We start from the raw sequence: 22166 nt of genomic DNA, 5'->3' as shown, positions 1-22166 counted from the left end.
CCGGGGAGCGCGACGGCCGAGGAATCCCACGCGTCTCTTCGTACCGAAAGTCCGGCAAGGATCCAATTGGTAAAGAGCCGGGGATCCCGCCTGGATTCCCCGAGAGCACTTAGGAGGCGCGGGGCGGCGGGGCCGGCGCTGGGGGATGGGGCCCGCGGCAGGAGCCCGTCTCGGGGCGGTTCCCTCCCGGGGCTCGGGGATTTTTTTCCGTGTGTGTGTGTGTGTGTTGGGGGGTCCCCGGGCAGAGGCCAGGGAATTTGAGGGGCAGGCGGGGGTGGGGGTTAACCCGGCCGTTCCCATGGCACCCGGGGCGTGGGGGAGGAATGCACCCCGCAAGCTGTGGCGAAACAGCTGCGCAGCCGGCCCAGCCCGGCTCGGGGAGGCGGGAGGGCAGGGGGGCAGGAGGGTGGGGGCGGCCGCGCTGGACGGGGGCGGGGCGGTCACGTGCGCCCCGGGGCGGGGCCCCAAAGCCACCCGGGAGCAGCACCGAGTCCCACCTAGAGGCTCCGTGCCAGGCGCGAACTTTTCTCCGGGACCCAGGGACTGAACTTGGCCTGCACCCGCCCCCCACACACACCCCCGAGGACTCAAGGCCACCGGGAGCCGGGAGCCGGGAGCCGGCTGGGGTGTCCGGGGCCGGCCTGGGGGCCAGCGGTCGGGGCCGAAGACACCAAGGAAAAGTGGGAGCTGAAGCGGGGGGGTGGGGGGCGGTGGGTGCAGGCTTGACGCAGGCTCGGGGCTCGGTGTACTGCGGGGTGGGCCGGGCCGGCGCTGTCAGCCCCAAGGGCGCAGCCGAGGCGCCGTCCCGAGGCCTCCCGGCACCTGTCTCGGGCTCCAGGGGAGGCTGCGGTCATGGTGAATGAAGACCCCAACCTACAGGAGTACGACGATGGCCCCTCGGCGCCCGAGCCTGCACTCCCCGCGGGCCGCAGCGCCTCGGCCCACCCCAGCGTCTCCATCCACCCCGGCGTCTCGGCCCACCCAAGCAGTTCGGCGCACCCCAGCACCTTGGCCCACCCCAGCAGCTCGCACCCCGAGGAGCTTAGCGTGATCAAGGTGAGCAAGCGCCGCTGGGTGGTGGTCCTGCTCTTCAGCTGCTACTCCATGTGCAACGCCTTCCAGTGGATACAGTACGGCTCCATCAACAACATCTTCATGAACTTCTACGGGGTCAGCGCCTTTGCCATCGACTGGCTGTCCATGTGTTACATGCTGACCTACATCCCTCTGCTCCTGCCGGTGGCCTGGCTGCTGGAGAAATTCGGCCTGCGCACCATCGCCCTCACCGGCTCTGCTCTCAACTGCCTGGGGGCCTGGGTGAAGTTGGGTAGCCTGAAGCCACATCTCTTCCCAGTCACCGTCCTAGGCCAGATCATCTGCTCTGTGGCCCAGGTGTTCATCCTGGGCATGCCCTCCCGCATTGCTTCCGTCTGGTTCGGGGCTAATGAGGTGTCAACAGCCTGCTCCATGGCTGTCTTTGGCAATCAGGTGGGTCGAGGAGTTGGCGGGTGTTCAGAGGAATGGGCATCATATCATTGGGAGGCTCAATGTGTTAGATTGGACCTGAGGGCACCTGCTTGTGTGAGCCTGGCCTTTCCTGACTTCAGCAGTGTTTGTGACTCCGGGTGACTTCGTGGCTGGGTATGGGTGGGGGATTGTGACTAGATGACTGTGTAAGAGATGAGCAGGGGAGCTGAAAGAGGAGGCCTTGTCTTTCACCAACAATTTCTCCTCCCCCTGCAGAAAGCATGCTTCTGGAACGTCCGCGGGCTCATGATCTCCTTCCTGGCCCTGTCAGTCCACGTGCTTAGACCTGTGGTTTCAGGAAAGCTGTTCTTTCTCAGGGAGCAGCCCCTGGGGACCAGATTATTCTGGTATCGTCAGAATTCGACAGATGTTTAACCTGACCCACCAGCTTTCCTAGAGTGCAGCATCTCCTGTACTATACATAGAATCACGGAGTGCTGGCCCGGTGGTGTTTGGCTCTGTGTTTACCTTCTTTAATACACAGCTGAAGCCAGGACAGAGGGAACAGTACTTTGGGCCACGCTGCTTCCCTGGGGGTTAGATAGCAGGATGGAGTAGAAATCTTGCTCTGAATTTCCTAGGCCTAGAAAAGTTTTTTGGAAAGGCACAGGAAGTTCATATTTCAATCACTTTTCTTTCCTTCTTTTTGGAAGGATGATCTCAAATTCTTTGCATCTCAGTGAGGTTATGACCCAAAACGCTGGGCATGTTATGACTCTGCCTTCTCCAAATATTTGAAGCAGGTATTTATGGGGTCCTTCTCTATCTAGATCACTGCCTCCAGGTCTCATTTCTTCCCCCAAGCACTTGCAATTGTTGCTGTTATTTTAATTTAATGTATTTTATTTTATTTTACAAATGACCAGTAACCCTCTGTTCTTATAAGATATTTCCCTTGTAGGAGGGTAAGACTGCGAGGTGAAAGGTAAGTCTTTTCAAACTTCCCAATGGTTAAATCTCCCTATTAGGAGCAGAACAGACTAAGTCACTGCAATCTCAAACCCTTTGTTTGAGGAGAGCAGGATTGCTAACTAGGAGAAGCCCTCAGGTGGCCAAATCCAAAATTTTTTTGTAAACCATAATGCATAAACTAATAGGTTTTCAGACCCCTCATATACCTGTGAGGGAACTTAACACCAGATAAATCTTTAAAATTTAATAAAACTATTTATTAATTCCCTCTTCCCAGTCCCCACCAAGATCAGGAAATGCTAAGAATTTTACATTTAAAAACACTCTGACAGCATATATTTGTATCACGGAGCCATCTATTCAATTTGATCTTTTAGGCTTAGCCCTAAAAAAAAAAAAAAAAAAAAAAAGATGAAAAACTGAATTGTTTCTGCTTCCTCACGTTGAGAGATGACTATCTTATGTTTGGTTCTTGGCATGTGTTTTATTTAGCCTTTCTTCCTGAATAAAGCATGGCTGAATGAGGAGAAATAGTATTAGTATTATACTAATAATAATAGTATTATTACCTTGAGCTTTGCTGCTTAGAAAAAAAAGCCTCCACAGAGTTGTCTAAAGAGACTTCAAATGCTATTCCACAGAATAATTCTTCTTGGCCTACAAACCCCACATGGATCAGCAAAACTCTGTACCTGGTAATTCTGACCTCTCTTTTCTAGTGCCTCTTGGGTACTCCACACATGCCCCAGCCTTGCTTGCATTAAATTCGTCATTCATTCATTCATTCATTCATTCAAGAAGCATTCATCTAGTGCCTCCCCTTTTGCCAGGCACTATGCTAGGGCTGCAAAGATAATCTCTGCTTTCTCAGAGTTCCTGTACTAGATTTTAAAATTCTATAAGGCACTAACATTCTGATAAACAAACAAACAAAAGCCTAGATCGACATATAAAGGATTTATTTTCAGTACTCCATGAGATTTTTAATATCTTCTTTGCCTAATTGCTTAGGGAAAATTGAAGGGGAAGGAAGCTAATATCTATCAAACACTTATCATGTGCAAGGCATTTTCTCATCTATTATTTAATTTTTCAACTCTATGAGGCAGGTGGAAATGTCCCCGTTGTTATGGATAAGGAAATGAGACGCAGATAAATGGAGCAAACTTACCTAGGGTCATACAGCTGCGAAATCATAGAAGGGAGATTTGAATGCAACTCCACCTCCAGAAGCCCATGTCAATAGGCCAATACCGAGTTATCATGTGGATAAAGCATGTATTTTTTAATTTTTTAAATTAATATTTAAAAATTTAAATTATTTTTTTATTTCCTTAAGTAATTAATTGTTCTTTTAAAGTAGGCTCCACACCCAGCATGGAGCTCAGAACAAGGCTTGAACTCGTGACCCTGAGGTCAAGACTTGAGCTGAGATCAAGAGTCACACACTTAACCAACTGAGCCACCCAGGCACCCCCTTTAAAGCATTTTTTTTTAAAGGGGGAGGGCAGGATTGAGGTTGGAATTTTGTCCCTTGTGTCTGGTTGTTGGTGGCGATGAAGTATCCACCAGTTTTCTCCAGAATCTGAGAGCCTCTGCCCCTGCCTTCTGTTTTTAAGCGCCTGGCATTAGCATTGCCTCCCCACTCACTGGGTTATAAACTGCTGAGGGCAGATTCTCCCTCTTTGAGCCTAGCAAGAGGCACAGGATGGTGGACTCCAGTCTTTGGGTAGAAGATACCAGTGAGTCCTCAGCTGGGGTGAGAGAGGGAAGGAGTCTTTGAATGGTAGCAGAGCCTCGTCCCTTTGGCTCTGGCCAGTTGCACAGGTGGTGACAGCCTGGCATGTAGCAACAGTTGTTCCACTGCTGTCAGGGAAATGATTCATGTGGGGTTTTGAGTGATATAGATGATGCTATAGTGGAAGGGTTGGAAGAAAGCCCTGTCTGTCCTAGAGTCTGGTGATAGCTTGGTGGCCCTGGAAGGGAGAGATGTGGGAGTTGGGAGAGACCAAGTCAGCTTCAGCCCCAGTGAGGAGCCTGGAGCACCGAGATGGGAAGGGATTTTCTCAAGGACCCTTGGACAACTGATGGCATGGTGCCAACCAGAAAGAGTAGTAGGAGACTGTTGGCTTTTCGAGTTAAGAAAATCCAGTAGTCTCCCCTTATCCCGGTTTCACTTTCCACGGTTTTAGTCACCTGTGATCCACCTGGAAACATGATCCTTCTTCTGACCTATAGGGACATCATCCATGGCCTAATACTATATCTCAATGCCACGTCATTCCTGTCACTTCATATCATCACATCGGCATGTTATCATCGCATATCGTTGTAAGAAGGGTGAGCACAGTACAATAAGATATTTTGAGAGAGAGAGAGAGAGAGAGGTGACATTCACGTAACTAACTTTTATTGCAGGATATTGTTACCAGTTGTTATATTTTATTACTAGTTATTGCTCATCTCTTACTGCGCCTAATTTACAAAGTGAACTTTATCATAGTTAGCTATTTAGGGGGCAAGATGGGGGAGCTTTCCTTGACCCTCTTAGGGGCCCTAGTCGGGTCTAAAAATGAAACAGATGACAGATTATCAGGAGAAAGTCATCCATATTTATTTAATGTAAGTATTACATGATATGGGAGCCTTCCAAAGAAAATAAAGAAACAGTTAGCCCTAGGTACTTTTATGCTAGATTTGAAAATGCAGCATCGTGGAGGAATATGACACGTTAGGACTTTGAAGTTAGTGTAGTGAACTGGAAAACTAACGAGGCCTGTTTGTTTTGATTGTACCTGGTACCCTTTTGTCTTCAGAGGTAAGGGTGCTGCTTTGCTCCGGGTATGGGAGGGGCCCCTCTTATAGGAGGGATTTAAGGCGCCTGATTTAGGGAAGTAGGGGGAGGAGCAGGAGGAGGAGGGGGAGGAAGTGGTAGGAGAGGACCAGGAGGAGGAGGAGGAGGAGGAACTCAGAACGACTCTCCTGCTCTGCTGGCTCTGCTGTTTTCTGAAACTCCCTCAGCTTAGAATATTCCAGCTGCCATCATTTGGAGGAGCATGTCCAGAACCACATCATATTTCTAGCAGATCAAGATGAGCTCTAGGAAACTGAGTCCAGCCTCGAGGAGGTGGCATCTGCTGGACCGACTGGTTGTGTGGTAGTACCAGAGAGGCTGGGTATCTGAGATTGACTCAGGGGTCAGGGTCATTAGGTGGGTGGTCAGCCTACTCTTGTTCCCACATCATGGTCATTTGCCATGGTCATGTGTTAAAGCTTATCATTTGGAATTTTCTAATGTCAGAGGCCTTTCAAGGTCTGACTGAAGTGGGGGGAGGCAAAGGCAAAGTCTTGTTCTCTTCTAGTGATCATTCTTGTTACTAAAAGCACACGGGGTGCCTGCCCACATGGCTGACCACTTCCTGGCCTCCCCTTATGCACTAGAAGACAGGAATAGGCCAGCACTGGGAGGGCAGAAGGAGGCTAGTGGTGACTTACATTCAATGGTGTGAGGCTGTGACCATACCTTCAAATGCTCCTGGGAGCCAGCCAGGTCTTATAAATGTGACAGTCAAAATGACATCAGGGTGTGATGGGGTCATGGTAAACGTGAGAGTCCATTTCCCATCTAAAGACAGCAGATGCGTCAGCTCCTGCCAACTGTTAGCATACAAAGCATGACCTGGTATTGCCAGATTCCTCATTTTTTCTTTAAAGAGAAACCAGAGATCCAGATTTTTAGGTGAAGTCTGGTTGTTGTTGTTGTTATAATTATTATTATTCTGGTAAAAGAGACATAATATTTATCATTTCAACCATCCATAGTGTACAACTCAATGGCATTAACTACTTTTACAATGTTATGTAAGCTATCTATACCCGAAACTTTTTCATCACCCTCAACAACTGTGTACATCAAATAATAACTCCTCCTATCCTCCCTCCCTCCTATCAGATACTAATAAAATAACTCTTCCTATCCCCCTCCCTCCAGCCCCTAGTTACCTCTCTGTTTCTATGAATTTGCTGGTGCTAAGCACCTCATATAAGTGGAATCATGCAATATTTGTCTTTCTGTGTCTGGCTTATGAAGTATGTTTTTTAAGTGCTGATAACTAATTCGTGTGTGTGTGTGTGTGTGTGTGTGTGTGTCTTTACTGATAGTCTATCTTTTGAAACTGTGGATCAGATAAAACTTCAGTTTGAGGCTTCTGGGGAAGGGAAAGTAGAAGTGAATTCCAGCTCTCCTGCAGCAGTTGGAAAGCCCTCGCCAAAGGCACAGGCCAGCAGAAATGAGCTAGGAGGCTGGTCTCTCTGAGGAGGAAATCAGACCTGTGTTCCAAGGCAAAAATGGTGATGATTTGCCTCACCCAAAGGGCTGGGTAAAAATACAGATGCCTGGACGCCCACTTGGAGTACTTTAACTGGACTCTCTAGGGGTGGGGCCCAGGTTCCTATCTTTTCACGTGGCTTCCCAGGTGAGACCAGCGATCAGTTTTTGAGATCGTTAGGAGAGAAGAACACCAGGCTGTGGGAACGCAGAGCCTCTTGCTTGGAGCCACACTCTTGTCAGGGCAGATTTATTGTGTGTTTGCTGTATACTGGTCCAGTGTGCAAGTGGAAGCAGTTGGGAGCTCAGCCACTCACCCTTCAGATTGAGGAAAGAGGCCGGGCTGAGGTTGGGGCTCATAATTCGGATTCATTTAAGGTCTTAAAAAATATACTCCAACCCAGGGGTGGGGGATGGAGGGGGGGCAGACCCTGGTGGAATGTGAGGTGGAACCATGCTGATGATCCTACTTCTTTTGTTTTTTTGGCCTTCAGCTCAGGGCACTGGAGGAGGCTTAGGGTGGCCTGGCTTGACTTCTTTCTTGTCTTTGTAGCATTGGCAGCATTATTGCAGGTGCCTGGCAACTCTGTGGAATCAAATATAAGTCTTCAGGTTAGCATGCTAAGACCCCTACTCCTTGCCATTTCTTTCTATGCAGTCTGTCTCTTGTTCCCTTCCAGCCTTGTCTCTTTGCTTTGACCAATCTGGCTCCTTAATTCTCTCCTTGAAGATACACTCGCCTCTTGGGGAATAAACCTTAGGCCTCCAAGAATGACATTAGCAAGATGATGGGTTGGGAAGCTTTAGACCCTCACGCCCCACAGAAATGCTAAGTAAATTAGAAACCAGCTAAAATAATGTCTTTAAAGGAGTTCTAGAGATTAGTCAAAGATAGCAACCAGGCAAACACCCAATCAAGAAAAAGCTCCATTCAAAATGGTAGGAATTTCATGGCCTTTTTACTTATTTGTCCTACCCCCTACTATTTCCCCCATGCTGTGCTCCCAATGGCCAGTTACTTTCTGTGAACCAAATTTGCAACACTTTAATCTCATTGTATTTTTTGTTTTAAGATTTACCCCATTTATTCAAGAGGGGGGGAGGGGTAGAGGTGGGGGGGAGAGAGAGAGAGAAAGAGAGAGAAGTAGGCTCCATCCAGGGAGCTGGATGCAGGACTCATCCAGAACTCCAGGATCATGCCCTGTGCCTAAGGCAAACGCCTAAACGCTGAGCCACCTAGGCATCCCCTCATTGTATTTTTGTACACTAACAATGAACAATCCAAAAAAGAAATTAGGAAAACAATTCCATTTACAGAAGCATCAATAACAAAATACCCAGGAATAAGTTCAACCAAAAATGTGAAAGACTTCTACATTGAAAACTACAAAATATTGCTGAAAGAAATTGAAGAAGTCATAAATACCTGAAAAGACATCTTGTGTTTGTGGATTGGAAGACTTAATATTGTTAAGATGAAAATACTACCAAAAATAATCTACAGATTCAATGCTATCTCCACCAAAATTCCAGTGATACTATTTGCAGAAATAGAAAAATGGAAAATAGAAAAATTCATGTAGAACTTTTTAAAAAACATTTTATTTATTTATTCATGAGAGAGAGAGATTGGCAGAGACCTAGGTAGAGGGAGAAGCAGGCTCCCTTCAGGGAGCCCGATGTGGGACTCGATCCCAGGACTCTGGTATCAGGACCTGAGCCAAAGGCAGATGCTCAACAGCTGAGGCACCCAGGTGTCCCACACTTCTTGATTTTAAAACTAATAACAAAAGTGTAGTAATCCTGACAGTATGGTGTTGGCATAAAGACAAACATATAGACCAATGGAATAGAGAACCCAGAAGTAAACCCTCACATATGTGGTCAAATGATTTCAACAGGGATGTCAAGGACAATGGAAACATTTTCCTTTATAAAAAAAAAGTTCTTTTAGGGATCCCTGGGTGGCGCAGCGGTTTGGCGCCTGCCTTTGGCCCAGGGCGCGATCCTGGAGACCCGGGATCGAATCCCACGTCGGGCTCCCGGTGCATGGGGCCTGCTTCTCCCTCTGCCTGTGTCTCTGCCTCTCTCCCTCTCTCTCTGTGACTATCATAAATAAATAAAAATTATTAAAAAAAAAAGTTCTTTTAGAGCAGTTTTAGGTTTGCAGCAAGATTAAGTTGAAGGTACAATTTCTTCCTACCCTTCTTACCCCCACTCCTCAGCATACACAGACTCCTCCATCGTCAGCACCCCCACCAGACACCAGAGTGGTGGATTTGTTACAGTTGAACTTACGTTAACACATCATGATCACACCAGTCTTTTCAACAAATGGTGTTGAGAAAACTATAAACCACAGTGGTAGCTTTGTTAAAATTGATGAACCTACATTGACCCATGATTATCGCTAGCCTTTTCAACCGACGGTGTTGGGAAAGCTGTAAGACTGTAAGAAGAAAACATAGGGAAAATGCTTAATGATGCCAGATTTGGTAATGATGGCAATGATTTTTCAGTTGTGGTGCTAAAAGCATGGGCAACTAAAGAAAAAAATAGATTCATTGGACTACATCAAAATGAAACATTTCTGTGCATCAGAGGACATTATCAATAAGGTGAAAAGGCAATTCATGGAATGGGAGAAAGCATTTTCAAATTATATATCTGACAAGGAGTTGATATTAGAATATATAAAGAATCCCTACAGCTGAACAAGAAAAAGACCCTAATTTACAAATAAACAAAGGACTTGAACAGGTATTTCTTTGAAAAAGATATACAAACAGTCGATAAGCACATGAAAAGATGCTCATCATCAGGGAAATGCAAATTAAAACCACAGTGAGATTCCACTTCACGCTCATTAGGATGGCTATGGAAAAAGAGAAAAGAAAGAAACAAGTGTAGGCAAGGATGTGGAGAAATTAGAACCCTTGTGCGTTGCTGATGAAATATAAAATGGTGTAGTCATATGGAAGACAGTATGGCAGTTCCTCAAAAAATTAAAAATAGAATTACCATATGATCCAGCAATTCTACTTCTGGCTATTTACCCAGAATAATTGAAAGCAGGAAGTTAAAACAGATATTTGCATACCCTTGTTTATAGTAATTATTCACAATAGCCACAGGAGAAAGCAATCCAAGTATCCATCTACAGGTGAACGGATAAACAAAATGTGATGTACACATAAAATGAAATACTATTCAGCCTTAAAAGGAAAGGAAATTCTGCCCCATGCTATACATGGATGAACCTTGAAGATATTATGCTAAGGGAAATAGTCCGCGAAAAGAGGTCCTATATGATTCCACTTATATAAGGTCTTTTTTTTTTTTTTTTTTTTTTTTTTAAAAACCTCTCCGGTCTTTATTTTATTTTATTTACGATAGTCACACAGAGAGAGAGAGAGGCAGAGACACAGGCAGAGGGAGAAGCAGGCTCCATGCACCGGGAGCCCGATGTGGGATTCGATCCCGGGTCTCCAGGATCGCGCCCTGGGCCAAAGGCAGGCGCCAAACCGCTGTGCCTGCCCAGGGATCCCCACTTATATAAGGTCTTGATGTGTCTTTTTTTCGGACACCAACCGATTCTCTGATTCTGTAACACCAACTGAGTATCCTACGATTCAATTTAATTCTGACTCTGACTACTTGGCGTTAATGCAGACCAACCCCACAAGTTAAGGGCTCAGTTCCACAAGACTGCCTCCACTTCAGATGCTATTTGCAAGTCTTGGGGGCCAGCCAAACTTCTCACAGACTAGTTATAAATTGAGGGTGCCTACAACCCCTACTCAGGTTCTATAATTTGCTAGAGTGGCTCACAGAACACAGGTAAACATTTTACTTACTGGGAAAGAGACTTACTTTCCTCATTTATTATAAAGGATACAATTCAGGAACCGCCAAATAGAAGAGACGTGGGGGCGTCTCTGGCCATGCCACCCTCCAGCCCTGATGTGATGTGTTTACTGTCCAGGAAGCTCACCAGATTTCCTTGCTCGCGTGTTTTTATGGAGTGCCTTCCCTCTTCAGAGGTGAGGGGGAGGATGGGGCTGAAAGTTCTCAAAGTCTAATCACAATTTTCTGGAGATTAGCCCATCCTAAGACCATCTACAGGCCTTCCTCTGAGTCACCTCAATAGCATAAATTCAGGTGTGAGGAGAAGGGGTTCCTTATGAGTAACAAAAGATACTCCTATCACTCAGGAGATTCCAAGGGCTGTTAGAGCTCTGTGCCCAGAACCGGGGGCCAAGAGCAAATCTATTTTGATTCTATCAGAGGTACAAGGAATACTCAAATTCGTGGAGACAGAAAGTAGGATGGTGCTTGCCCGGGAAGGAGTGGCAGATGGGGGGTGATGGGGAGTTAGTGTTGATGGGTATAGAGTTTCAGTTTGGGAGGAGGAGAAATGTTCTGGAGATGGGTGCACAGCAATATGAATGGACCCAATGCCACTGAACCACACAGCTAAAAATGGTTAAAATGGTAAGTTTTATGCTATGTATAGTTTACCACCAAAGAGAGAGAGAGAGAGAGAGAGAGAGAGATCCACTGCCTGTGAGGTGTTTCCTTCTGGCTGGGTACCTGCTTACCCCCTTGCCATCAACTCATCAGTCTGCCTGGTGGAGTGCATTCTGGGCCTTCCGCGTGCTGGCTGAGTTCCCTGGGATACTGGCCTGAAGGGTTTGTGTTTCCCCCCCTCTTCCTTATCTTTTCTCCTGTCGTTTACCCCTCTTCCTCCTCCTCCTCTTTTGGCTACATGGGAAACTTGTCAGAGGACTGGAGATTTGACTAAAGCACCTCTCCTATACCTCAGAACAGAGCTCTGGGTGTAACAGGTGCTTACAATGGAAGGACAAATTAATACATGGGAATTAAGGTGACTACTTAGTTGAGAGCTCAGATCGTTGGAGGAAGGGACTGTCATACCTGGATTTGTCCTTTTGATGTGATTCACTCTCATCCCTGCAATGGAAAGAGCTATGCAGTCCTTACTGTGTGCCTTGAACCGTGCCGGACCCGGGTGGTTGAGAACACCATCTTTAGCTCTGCTGTGTTCCTTCGGACAAGTCCTTAAGTCTTCTGCCTTTTAATTTCTTCTTTGTAAGCTGGAGATAACATGGGCTATTGAAGATGGTAAAAGGGGGGTTAAGTGAGGCAAGGGGAGGGCCCCTTCCTCCAAGAATTGGTCAGACATAATAAATGCTAAATGAAGAACAGATGCTCTCAGTATTGCCATCAATAAAGGTAATTGCTTCTGTGTGCAGGGGGCTCTTGATCTAGAAAGAGTGGCCAACACTTAAATGCTCATAGTACCACCATGTATCAGGCTCACAGATGTATGTGCCTGGGGCATTAGAGGTCACAGCATGTGGGAGGACATTACCCCAGAGTGAGCGCAATGGGCAAGCCGGACAGCTTCCCCAAGGAGGTGATTTTGATGAGCTGATTCTTCATGAGTGCAGTGACCAGGAGTTGGGTGACTAGGGACGGTGGGCCATTCCGGGAAGTCTCCAGGCAGTATCGTAATGGGGACTTGTCCCACTAGAGAGCTACTCAAACTAAAATCTGGATATAGGTGCCGGGAGGTGGGGGTATTTTCCCAGCATATGGTGATGACATCACACCAAATGTGATAAAGGCTTTGGAGCCTCTGGGGTCACACAGATACCGGGAAACCACTACCCCCACACCTCAGTCCTCAGTCTCACAAACCTAAGGTTCTACTGGAGAAAGTGGGATGTCCAGGCCTCTTAGCTGGACACAGTTGTTTGCCACTGTCTGGCTCTTGATCTTTTCCCAGCAATGCTGTTAACAGGATGTCCTCTCCTGGACTTCAGTTCCCTCCAACCCCAACATGAAACAGTCCTGTGTGGATTGCAGGGTAAGGGTTGGAACCCTATCAGGGATGATAAAGAACCCTATAGATAATGTGACAGCTGGTGTTTCCTCTTCTTTCTTCATTCTCTGTCTCCTGACTCCTGTCTGGTACCATTCCTGAACTTAACCCAGTGGAGTGGCTCTCTTCTCGTAGTTCTGAGGGACTAAGGGTCTTTTTCTTTACTAAACCATTCAGAGGTGGGAGGCCTTCCTGTGGGCTCTGGCTGTCCACCTGGATTCTTCTGCTTTATGCCCTTATTCCAGGCATCTTTCCTTTTTTAAGCTGTGCAAAAACATTAGTTCAGCTTCTCAGCCCCACACAGTTCAGAATGAGGCCTTGCTCGGCCTGAGGGCAGTGGTTTTACACTTCAGCTAAGAGGAGATGGGAGGCAGCGCTGGGCTTTACTTGCTTACGGTCTTCTTGGAATTGGTGTGTCTTAGAACCTCATAATGGAGCAATGTTTGCTTTGGCTCCTGTCTGATTCCTTCTCTGGAGAGGAGGGACTTGAACACAAGTCCCTTTCATTTTCAGGAGACTGCTTCTGATTAGACAGTTCTGCTGGCTTGGGGGGTGTGGTGGGTGTGTTGGGGTGCTGGAATGAAGGTGGAGCAAAGGTAGGAGTTGTTTTTTTCTTTTTCTTTTTTCCCCTTTTCCTCTCCTGGAAATTCCTGCTTTCTGCCCCAAATGTCTGTGTTGGCATCCCTGGGTCTCCTCTGATGGCTCTGGAGGCAGCTCTCTGTACACAAGGCTATTCGTGGTGTCCATCTATTTGGAGGAAGTAAGCAGCCATGAGTCATCATATTAAAGCAGGGCCCATTCCAATAGGCGTTTGTTTGGGGTGGTGGCTGCCCCTTAAGCAATCTGTGCCTCCTCAGACCTTTGCCCTCGGCTTCTGGTTCAGTGCTGGACATGTTTGTGGAACCACTCAGTGCTCACCCAGGGGACCATTTCTTCTCTGGAGGAGCCAGGCAGGAATACAGATCTCTCTCTCTCTCTCCCACCAGCCCTGCCTAGGACACCTAGGGAAGACAACAGCTGAGAATCTTGAGGGCAGCAGAGAGCCACTGTTAAGCGTGGGCCATAAACCTCCAGCATCAGAACCACCTAGGGTGTTTGTTAAAAATGCAGATTCCTGGGTTCTAGGACAGACCCAAGGAATTAGCCTCTGTGGGGGTGGGTTTGGGTGGGGGGGGGGCTCAGGAATCTGTGTTTTTGATTACCTGTCAGGGATTCTGATGCCTACTGAAGTTTGAGAACTCCTAGTGTAAAAGCCATGGAACCCAGACTCCGCTCTGCTGGCTGCTGTGTTGGGGGCATCCAGCAGGGCACCTGCCCTCTTTGGGCATCAGCATCTGTTATCTGGGTTGCTACCAGAGTTAAGTGAGGGAGAGTGTGGAAGCTCTTGAAATAAATAAGGCCAGCACATAAATGGCTCCCGAGGCCACACCGACCTTCTCCCTCCTTACCATACTCAGCCTCTGCAGCACTCTTGGTTACATCTTTAGATCTCACCCACTTTCCTTCATCTCTGCTACCGTCTCTGAAATCTTTGCTGGCAGATCCCCCTCCCTAGTGCCATACTAGGGGACTGAAGCAGCCCCACCTGTATCCACTCTCTCAGCTGGTGAGCTAGCTGGGGCCAGTGTCACTGCCCTCCTGCAGAGAGATCAGCCCCCACAAAGGCCTTGCTCAGAATACATGGGCCAGAAGAGGCCACGCCTTGCACACAGCAGCCACTGAGGATATTCGGGTGGGGTGATGGATTTTTGGGGCTCTGGTTTTACACTTCAGCTGTGGGGCATTATCTTCTCATTGCTGAAAGAAGATTCCAGGGCATTATCTGTGATTATTATCTAATAATGTCAGCTGTGGCCTCAGGAGGATAGGGGTTGGGGTGAGGGAAGAATGTGGCTCGACTCAACTCTCTTACTAATCTTTTCACCTTCTGTGTGTAAATAGGCCCCCTGAGAAGATTCCCTCCACCTCTATCCTCAGTTCTTGAAGCCTTTGAAGCAGGTGTTCAGGAAGAGCAGCAGGTGGTTAAAGCCTGTCTCTTCCGGGCTGCCTGCGGGGGGGGGGGGGGGGGGGCTGCCTGAGGGGGGCAGGACCTGTAAAGATCCGGACTCTCTGGTTTCTGGAGTGACTTCCTCTAACCCATCTCCACCCTGTGTCCTGAGTGGCCCTGGAGTGTCTTTGCCCCTGTCACCAATCTGTCTGTTCTGAGACAATCTCAGTCCCCGGCCTGCTCTGTGGCCCTGGGGCAAGCATCTCAACAACCCTCGCTCTGTTTGTGGAGTGAGACAGTCCTCCTTGCTAGTGTTGGGTTCTCAGGCTGTTGTGGGGGGGGAGATGATGTTGTGTTCTCAGAGCCCACATCATTGGCTGGAGGTTTATTTAGAGGGACTTAAGGCCACATTGTCCCCTCCCTTTGGACTGCCTTCTGATTCACTGTCCAGAAAGGACTTTGATAAGATGTACAGAGTAAATATGTTAGCCATTGTATGATGACGCAAACACGTTCCTCAGTTGTATAACAAATGCATCGCAACGGATTCCATCAGGCCCTGAGTCATCTGAAGTCTCAGACCCTGTCCTTAAGTCAGTAGAGTTCTGTGGGAAGACAGCAGGGCTGGGAATGGGAGCATCAGAAATCCCGATGTTTACTTCCCTGCTCTGAATTCAGCAAGTTGCTTTAACTCAGGGAATGGAGAACACCGCATGCCCCTCCGAGGGCTGTGTCATTTCACCAGGACTTCAGGCATCCTGCTGTTGGCCTCCCCAGGTTTGTCTTGCTGCTCAGATTATATGTTGTGAAAACATTGTCTTTTAAGTGCCTTTAAGAAAAAAAAACTCTGGGCTTGCTCAGGGACCCTCAAGGAATAAAACAGCTTTCCTGTGCACAAATAATGTCCTATCTCTTTTGTGAAGTGTGATGTTGCACTTGGCTTGAGGACCACAGTCTCCATTTGCAGAGCTTGACATTTTTACCTTTAGAGCCAGCTCTTCATTTCAAAATGAGCTCTGGTCATTCTGGCCATGGGAGCCTGTCCCAGAGCTTCTGGGTTCTGGAGTATTTCTGCTGATTTGAGCCTCTTGAACTGATCCATTCTGCAGCTCCAGGAGTCCTGCAGAAATTCTGATTCCTTTTGATTCCCAGAAGGGGCTTTTGTCAAGGGTTGGCACAAACCAACTTTTCAGTTTATATGTGCCTAGGATGATTCCTTTCTTCAATGTAGGTGAGTATCAGTGGTGGCACAGCCCAGAGCTGATTCCGTCCTCACCATCAGGAGATAGGGCCCAGAGTGAGAAACTTTCTTCTGAGGGCCTGGTGGTCCTGTTCTTGCCAGTTAGCTAGTGGCAGTGACAAGCAGGGACTGGTGGGGCTTGGGCTATCCTTGTGAAGACACTTCCTTTTTTCTCACCAAAGTTCCTCAGAGAAGAGGGTACCCCATTATCTGTCCCTGGAATAGCTAGCCCTGTATTCTCATGCTGCTCCACAAAAACCCATGGCCTTTCCTGGGGTGTCCTCACCCTGGGCCAGATCTCTGTCCCTTGCAAATAACCCGCACAGGCCCCCTGGGCTGTACTGTCTTTATCTTCTTGAATCCACCTTGTTCTGAATTGTATTCCCTCCAAGCAGCCTCCCCATATCTCTCCAGTTGATAGCAGACAAATGAGAGCCAGTGAAGGAAGGCTCTCATCCTCTTGGCCTGTCTCAGGAAGTACAGCCTTGGGTTGGTGGCCACACGATCTGTGTCTAGGGCTCAGTGCTCTTGCCCTATGTGGTCCACTCTTGGAGCTATGGGTTTATTTTGAGAGTGCAGCACAACCTTTGCTTTTTTACTGCACAAATGTTTATTGAGCATCTGCTTTATTCTATGCAGCACTCTGAGTGCTAAGGATGAAGCGGTGAATGGGAAAGAAAAGGTCCCTGAGTTCACATTTAAGGGAGGAGACATGAAACTGTAAGGCAGCAACTAATGGAGTGACTAATGCTGAAAAAAGCAGGCCAAGTAGGAGGGGAGGCATCTTTACAGCAGGATATTGGGAGATGCTTTTATGTAAGTAGGTCCCTAAGTAACTCCCTAATCACCAGGCCAGACCTGATGGTGCTGCTTTCTTGGGGGCAGTGTTAGATATGAGTGGCTAATTGTTTTCCTCATGTGAGGCTTAGATTTCTTTCTCTTTCTAGATTTCTCATGAGGATCACAAGGCAAGGTTAGTTAACTTGTCAAGTTGGCTTCCTAGGAAAGAGCTGCTTAGGCCCACCCTGTCTGTTTCTGGAGGCACACCCTGAAGGAAGAGGAACTGGGTCTTTCCATGGTAACCCATGAAAGTAGTAACTCTTCTAGGGCCTGCCCTGTGAGTAATCACCTGGGTCTGAAATCAGAAGGGGCAGGCTGTCACTAAGTTCAGCTAGATTTAGAAGAAAATTTGGGACGGGTAGTGACATTGATTGTATGTGAACTACCTTTCGGGATAACAGCAAGTGCTTTGGACTGTTTTACCACCATCTGTACCCAGGATAGTAGGTGTATCCATCGGCTGCTGTGTGGGGGCATCTGGGACAGAGTTGGTGCGAAGCACCAAAGCAGCTGAATAGAGCAGTGCACATGCCTACTTCCAATGGGAAAAACTAGGAGAAAGTGAGGTCTGTGCTCTGCCACTTTGACTGGCCTGGTGGTTCAAAAGCTGCCCCTGGTTTCTTTTCTTTCACAACTGAGTCATGGGGGAGTTATGGAAGCCTGTAGTCTTTGGCCATCAGCATTGTCAGCAGAGGGAGGGACCTTTGAATGGTGAAGCCAGCAGTGACTTGGGCTTTTAGTGGAGAGGAAGGCAGGGGAGGCTTTATGTCTACTCTCATATAAACCTAGACTGACCCTTTGTAGATGTCACCAGGAGGATAATGTCAAGAGGAACCCCAACCCTGAGGAAAAGGAGTGTGTGTACCAAGAGTGTCCTGAGTCGATGACTGAAAATAGGCACAGATATGAGGCTCAGTTAAAAAAAAAAAAAAGAAAGAAAGAAAGCCCTTTGTCAGCATCACCCCCCTTTTTTTCATTAAAAAAAATTCCCTGTAGCACTCAAACCTCTCCCCTAAACTTAGCATCTTCTCTGTTTACAGCCTAGGCTACCTCTGCTCTTCAGCTACATTGCACCCCCAAAGATGAGGAGGAAACCCAGCACCAAGGCTGTAGGTCAAGATCAAGGTATATTAGATAGCTTATAAGTTTAGTGATGTGAGCTCTTTGTCTCCTCCCTTTCTTTTCAGTACAACCATTTAGTGCTCAATCTACACCGAGTGTAGGTTTGAGGGTGGGAAGTCCCATATTCCAATGGCCTCCATGTCTGATCTTCAGAGCCCTAAATTTGAGATCTACTCTGTCATTCCACCTCACATCTGCTTTCTTGTGGTGGTAAACTCTCAGAATACAGCTAATTGCTACTGTGCCCAACCTGTTTGCTGTAGAGGAGGCTGTAAATATTTGAGTTAGGTCTGAGCTACACAATTCTAAGAATTATCTCTTTATTTAGAAGGTATTTCCCAGGACACCTGGGTGGCTCAGTGGTTGAGTGTCTGCCTTTGGCTCAGGGTGTGATTCCAGGGTCCTGGAATCGAGTCCCACACTGGGCTCCCCTTAGGGAGCCTGCTTCCCCCTCTGCCTATGTCTTTGCCTCTCTCTGTGTGTCTCATGAATAAATAAATAAAATAGAATAAAGAAGATATTTCCCAAGCACCATCTCTTCCCTTGGCATTGTTCTGAGTGCCATGTGGGGAAGGGTCAAACAAAGCAATATCAATCAACAACCCTGTCCTCAAGGTGCTAATGATCTATTTGGGAAAACAACAACACCCTGTCTAGAAAAAAATCCAAAACTAAGTATCATATAAGAATAAGAAATCCTATAGGGTCTAAGTAGTAAACAAAATAGACTATGTCTGGAGATACCTCTCACCTCCAACAGTTAGACCAAGAGGGAGGTGCTTGAATTATAGAATGGAACATATAAGACTGGAGGAATTATCAGGTGTTTGAGGACAGTCACTTCTGTGACATTCACCCTACTTATTGGATTTGGAGTCAACTAGTCATGGACTTGAATCTCAGTCTTGCTATTAGAAGCTGAGTGACCTTGGGCAAATTACAGATGTTTTGTCATCTATAAAAACCAAGTTAGACATGATGATGGCAACTTTAGGGGGTTATCATAAGGATTATATGAAATAATGTGAAAAATCATTTAGCACACTGCCTAGTACACAGTAGGGACTCTTTATGCACCAGACTCTTACTTTCAGTTTGGCTAATACCCAAGACCTGATCATTTAACCTAATGGTTAGGAATACAGACTCTAGCACAGATAGCCTGAGCTTGACATCAAGCCTTATCACTTATTGCTATAGGACCTTGGGTAAGCTACTCAAATGTCATTTCCTCACATTTTCCCCCCCACTGAATGCTCCGTTTTAAGATAAGGATTAAAAGATTATGTTTGGTAGTGCCATGGTGGCCTGGCATGGTGAGCTCCACATATCAGCTGCTATTACTGGTTTTTTTTCCCTAAGAAGCAAACTATCCTAATTTCTGTACCTGTTGCTTCCTGCATTTCCCTAATCTCCCCCCTCACCCCCAAGGACTGAAGAAGTAAGTCCAAGAGTGTCCAGGTAGTAGAAGCCATATCATATATTTGAGGATAGACCCTGTGAATGGGAGCCCTAAGGAAGTCTTGAGTTGATGAGCTGTGACCACTGTGACCTTGCTCCCTAAATTCTTCGAGACTTCAGCTTAGCCTTTTAAATCCATAAACCCCTTTGGTGAGTGATTTCCTCCCAAATCAATGGGATTGTTTTGTTCCTGAGGGTCTGCCACCTTCTTAATCCTGAGTTGGCCTTTTCAAAAGAAGCCAAGGGCTTGGATTTGGGAATTTCAAAAATACAGTCATATGAGTGGGCGTTGCGTGCACATTATTGCTTACTATGGCATTTCCTGGGAGCTGCCTGGCATTCCTAGGTGGCTGGAGCTCACTTTAATAGTTCAACTGTTGTTTGGCTTCAGTGTTTCAGTGTCCTAACACCCACCCCATCCTCCTTGCTTCTTTTGGAGGCATCCACAGACTCAATGCCAGGATGCCCCTCTGAGCCTCCTCCACAAGTTCAAAGGTGGCTTTCCTGCAGAGTGCCTTTACTGTGGCCTAGTCCCTTACATTTGGGACCCTGGAGCACCCGTTTACATCATTTTACCCAGATGTAGGTGTAAAGAGATGTCTAAATGACATATTGAAGTGTATAAACGTGTTTCAATAGCACCATTTTTGGGGTGTTTAAATACCACACCAGTCCACATTGGGAATGGGCAATGAGTATTGAAGTCACTTCTGAGTGTTGCACATAATTCCCCACGTGTATGTGGTCCTGGGAGACAAAGCTTCAGTGGTGGCCTCCCTGACAGTGGCCATGCTATTTGTGCCCAAGACACCCGTGGTCAAGCCACACAGCCCCAGAAGTATGTGGGCATATTTAGTTATGGGATGGAAATTAGGCATACTGCATTTTTTAGCACATTTTAGTGCCCAAAATTCTTCATGGACTTAAATGACCCTTTGTGTGGTAACATTTTCTGACATTTGTCTGTGTAGTTTAACTTTTCCTGTGGTGGTACTTTAACTGTGGTACTCTGTGAACCTTAGCCTCAGATTAATTTTTAGATAGTAAGACCATTTCTAGTGTACATAGAGATGTGTAGGTTCACATGTGTATCTCATCACTCATCATATAAAAATACCCTTGTGGGGGTGGCATCGTGCTGTGTGCTTTTAAGATTGCTCACACGGATTGATGGACTTTAAGTGTGTGAAAACTTAGATTGAACGCCAATGTATCTTTCGTGTGGCTCTAATATTCAGAGGGCCCTCAATCATTTGTTTGTTTGGTTTGGTTTAAAATAGCAAACTTTCTGTGAGAACTTTGCATTTATTTCCAGCGACATCTTTCCCCAGGTCTAGGTTCACAGCTATTCTGGTAGTGGAGTGATGTGTTGTTCCTGACATGCCAGTTAGCTGAAGCCCATTCATTCAACACCCATTTGTTGAGTGAGCCCCTGCTCTGTTTACCAGGCACCAGAGTAATGTCAGAAAAATTTCAGAACATCAAAGGAAGGATTAGAGGAGTTTAGGGCAAGGAGATCTCTCCTCACTAGGATAATCAGAGAAAACCCAGTAAAGGAGCTGTTGTTGAGATGAGCTCTGAAAGATTAAAAGAGGGAGTTCTTTCCAAACAAGGAAGCTGCTTGCATAAAGGTAGAAACTAGACCGTGAAGAGAATGAAATCGTGACTCGTCCAAGTCCAATCTGGCTGGAGTATCAGGGACACAGCAGGAAGTAGGCGGAGATGGGACTGGAAAGGTAGTTGAAAGTAGGTGAAGAAAGCCAAGAACAGCAGGCTGAGGGGTTTGGACTTCCTTCCTCCCTCTGAGAGGGCTGACTCCTTGGTGGTTCCCAAGCAGGGCTTTCATGGCCAGCACAGCGCTGAGGAACGAGCAGCACCTGAGTGCCTGGCGCAGGGCCATGGAGGAGAGCTCATAGACGCCCCTTCAAAGTAGGCTCCAAGGAGGGCTTGGAGAGGTCAGGGACAGAGTGGGTGTGAGAGTGCAGGGTCGGGGGTGACTGAGAGAACTGAGAAAGAGCAGCAAGGAAGGAACTGGGGAGGGTGATTTGTCCAACTGCCCTAAACAGACCATGCCTCCAAAGCCCGGTAGCCTCCCATGTCCACCATTACTGTGAGAGGGTGCGGGGGAGAGCTGTTCCTGCAGCACTCCTTAGGTGTGAAGCTTTCTGCTGCACAGTCCTTTCAAAGGAGCTAATTTAGACCCCAGAAAAACCCTGAGAGTGAGATAGTATAACTAAGTAATACTATATTCCTTTTGTGGATTAGGGAATGGGCACGAGGTGGTAAATCTACTTTCAACTGACATATAATAATTGGTAGAGCTGGGATTTGAACTCAGATCTTTCTGACCCAAAGCGTGAGCCCTTAACCACTGTATTAGAGTGATGATATCTTCCAGGACTGTTGAGGTGGAAAGGAGGAAAAGTGAGGAGTTCCTTTTTAAATATACACAACATAGATGTGAATTCTTTGAGGAACAAGGTGAGCCTCCATTAGGTCATAAGGAGACTATGTCTGAAGTAAGACTTCAAGCCTAGGGGCTCTGTGGCAGAGAAAGCTGCCCACCCAGTTAGGGGACATTTTTTTTTACCATTGACTCCAGGGAGCCAGCTTCTAGGAGCCCTGAAATCCCAGAGACATGCCTGGCTCTGACCTGGTGACTATGCCCAGGGGAAAAGAATGAGGCAATGGCCCAGGAATGGCCCAGCCCTGGCGCTGAGTGGGCTCATCTTTGTCTGACTAGCAGGTATGCCTGGGGCAGGAGTGGGCAGAGGAGAGGGTTGGGTGAGTGGGAACCTGTTTGCTGGGGTTGTTGCATCCTACCAAAAAGAACAGTGTCCAC

At 47.1% G+C, this 22166-nt stretch overlaps 1 protein-coding gene across 1 annotated transcript in view; it reads left to right on the top strand.

Annotated features, from left to right (window-relative positions):
- Positions 1-460: 460 nt before the first annotated feature.
- FLVCR2 (FLVCR heme transporter 2) overlaps positions 461-22166 on the top strand; it is a 52305-nt gene continuing 30599 nt past the window's right edge. The window contains exon 1 of the mRNA XM_055304069.1: positions 461-1488. Coding sequence (XP_055160044.1) covers positions 853-1488 — 636 coding nt within the window. The 5' untranslated portion in view covers positions 461-852. The remainder of the gene's footprint in view (positions 1489-22166) is intronic.

Source organism: Nyctereutes procyonoides, unplaced genomic scaffold (genome assembly GCF_905146905.1).
Source record: "Nyctereutes procyonoides isolate TBG_1078 unplaced genomic scaffold, NYPRO_anot_genome, whole genome shotgun sequence".
NCBI lineage: Eukaryota > Metazoa > Chordata > Mammalia > Carnivora > Canidae > Nyctereutes > Nyctereutes procyonoides.
The sequence above is the reverse complement of the archived record's forward strand: the minus strand, read 5'-3'. Positions and strand labels throughout refer to the sequence as shown.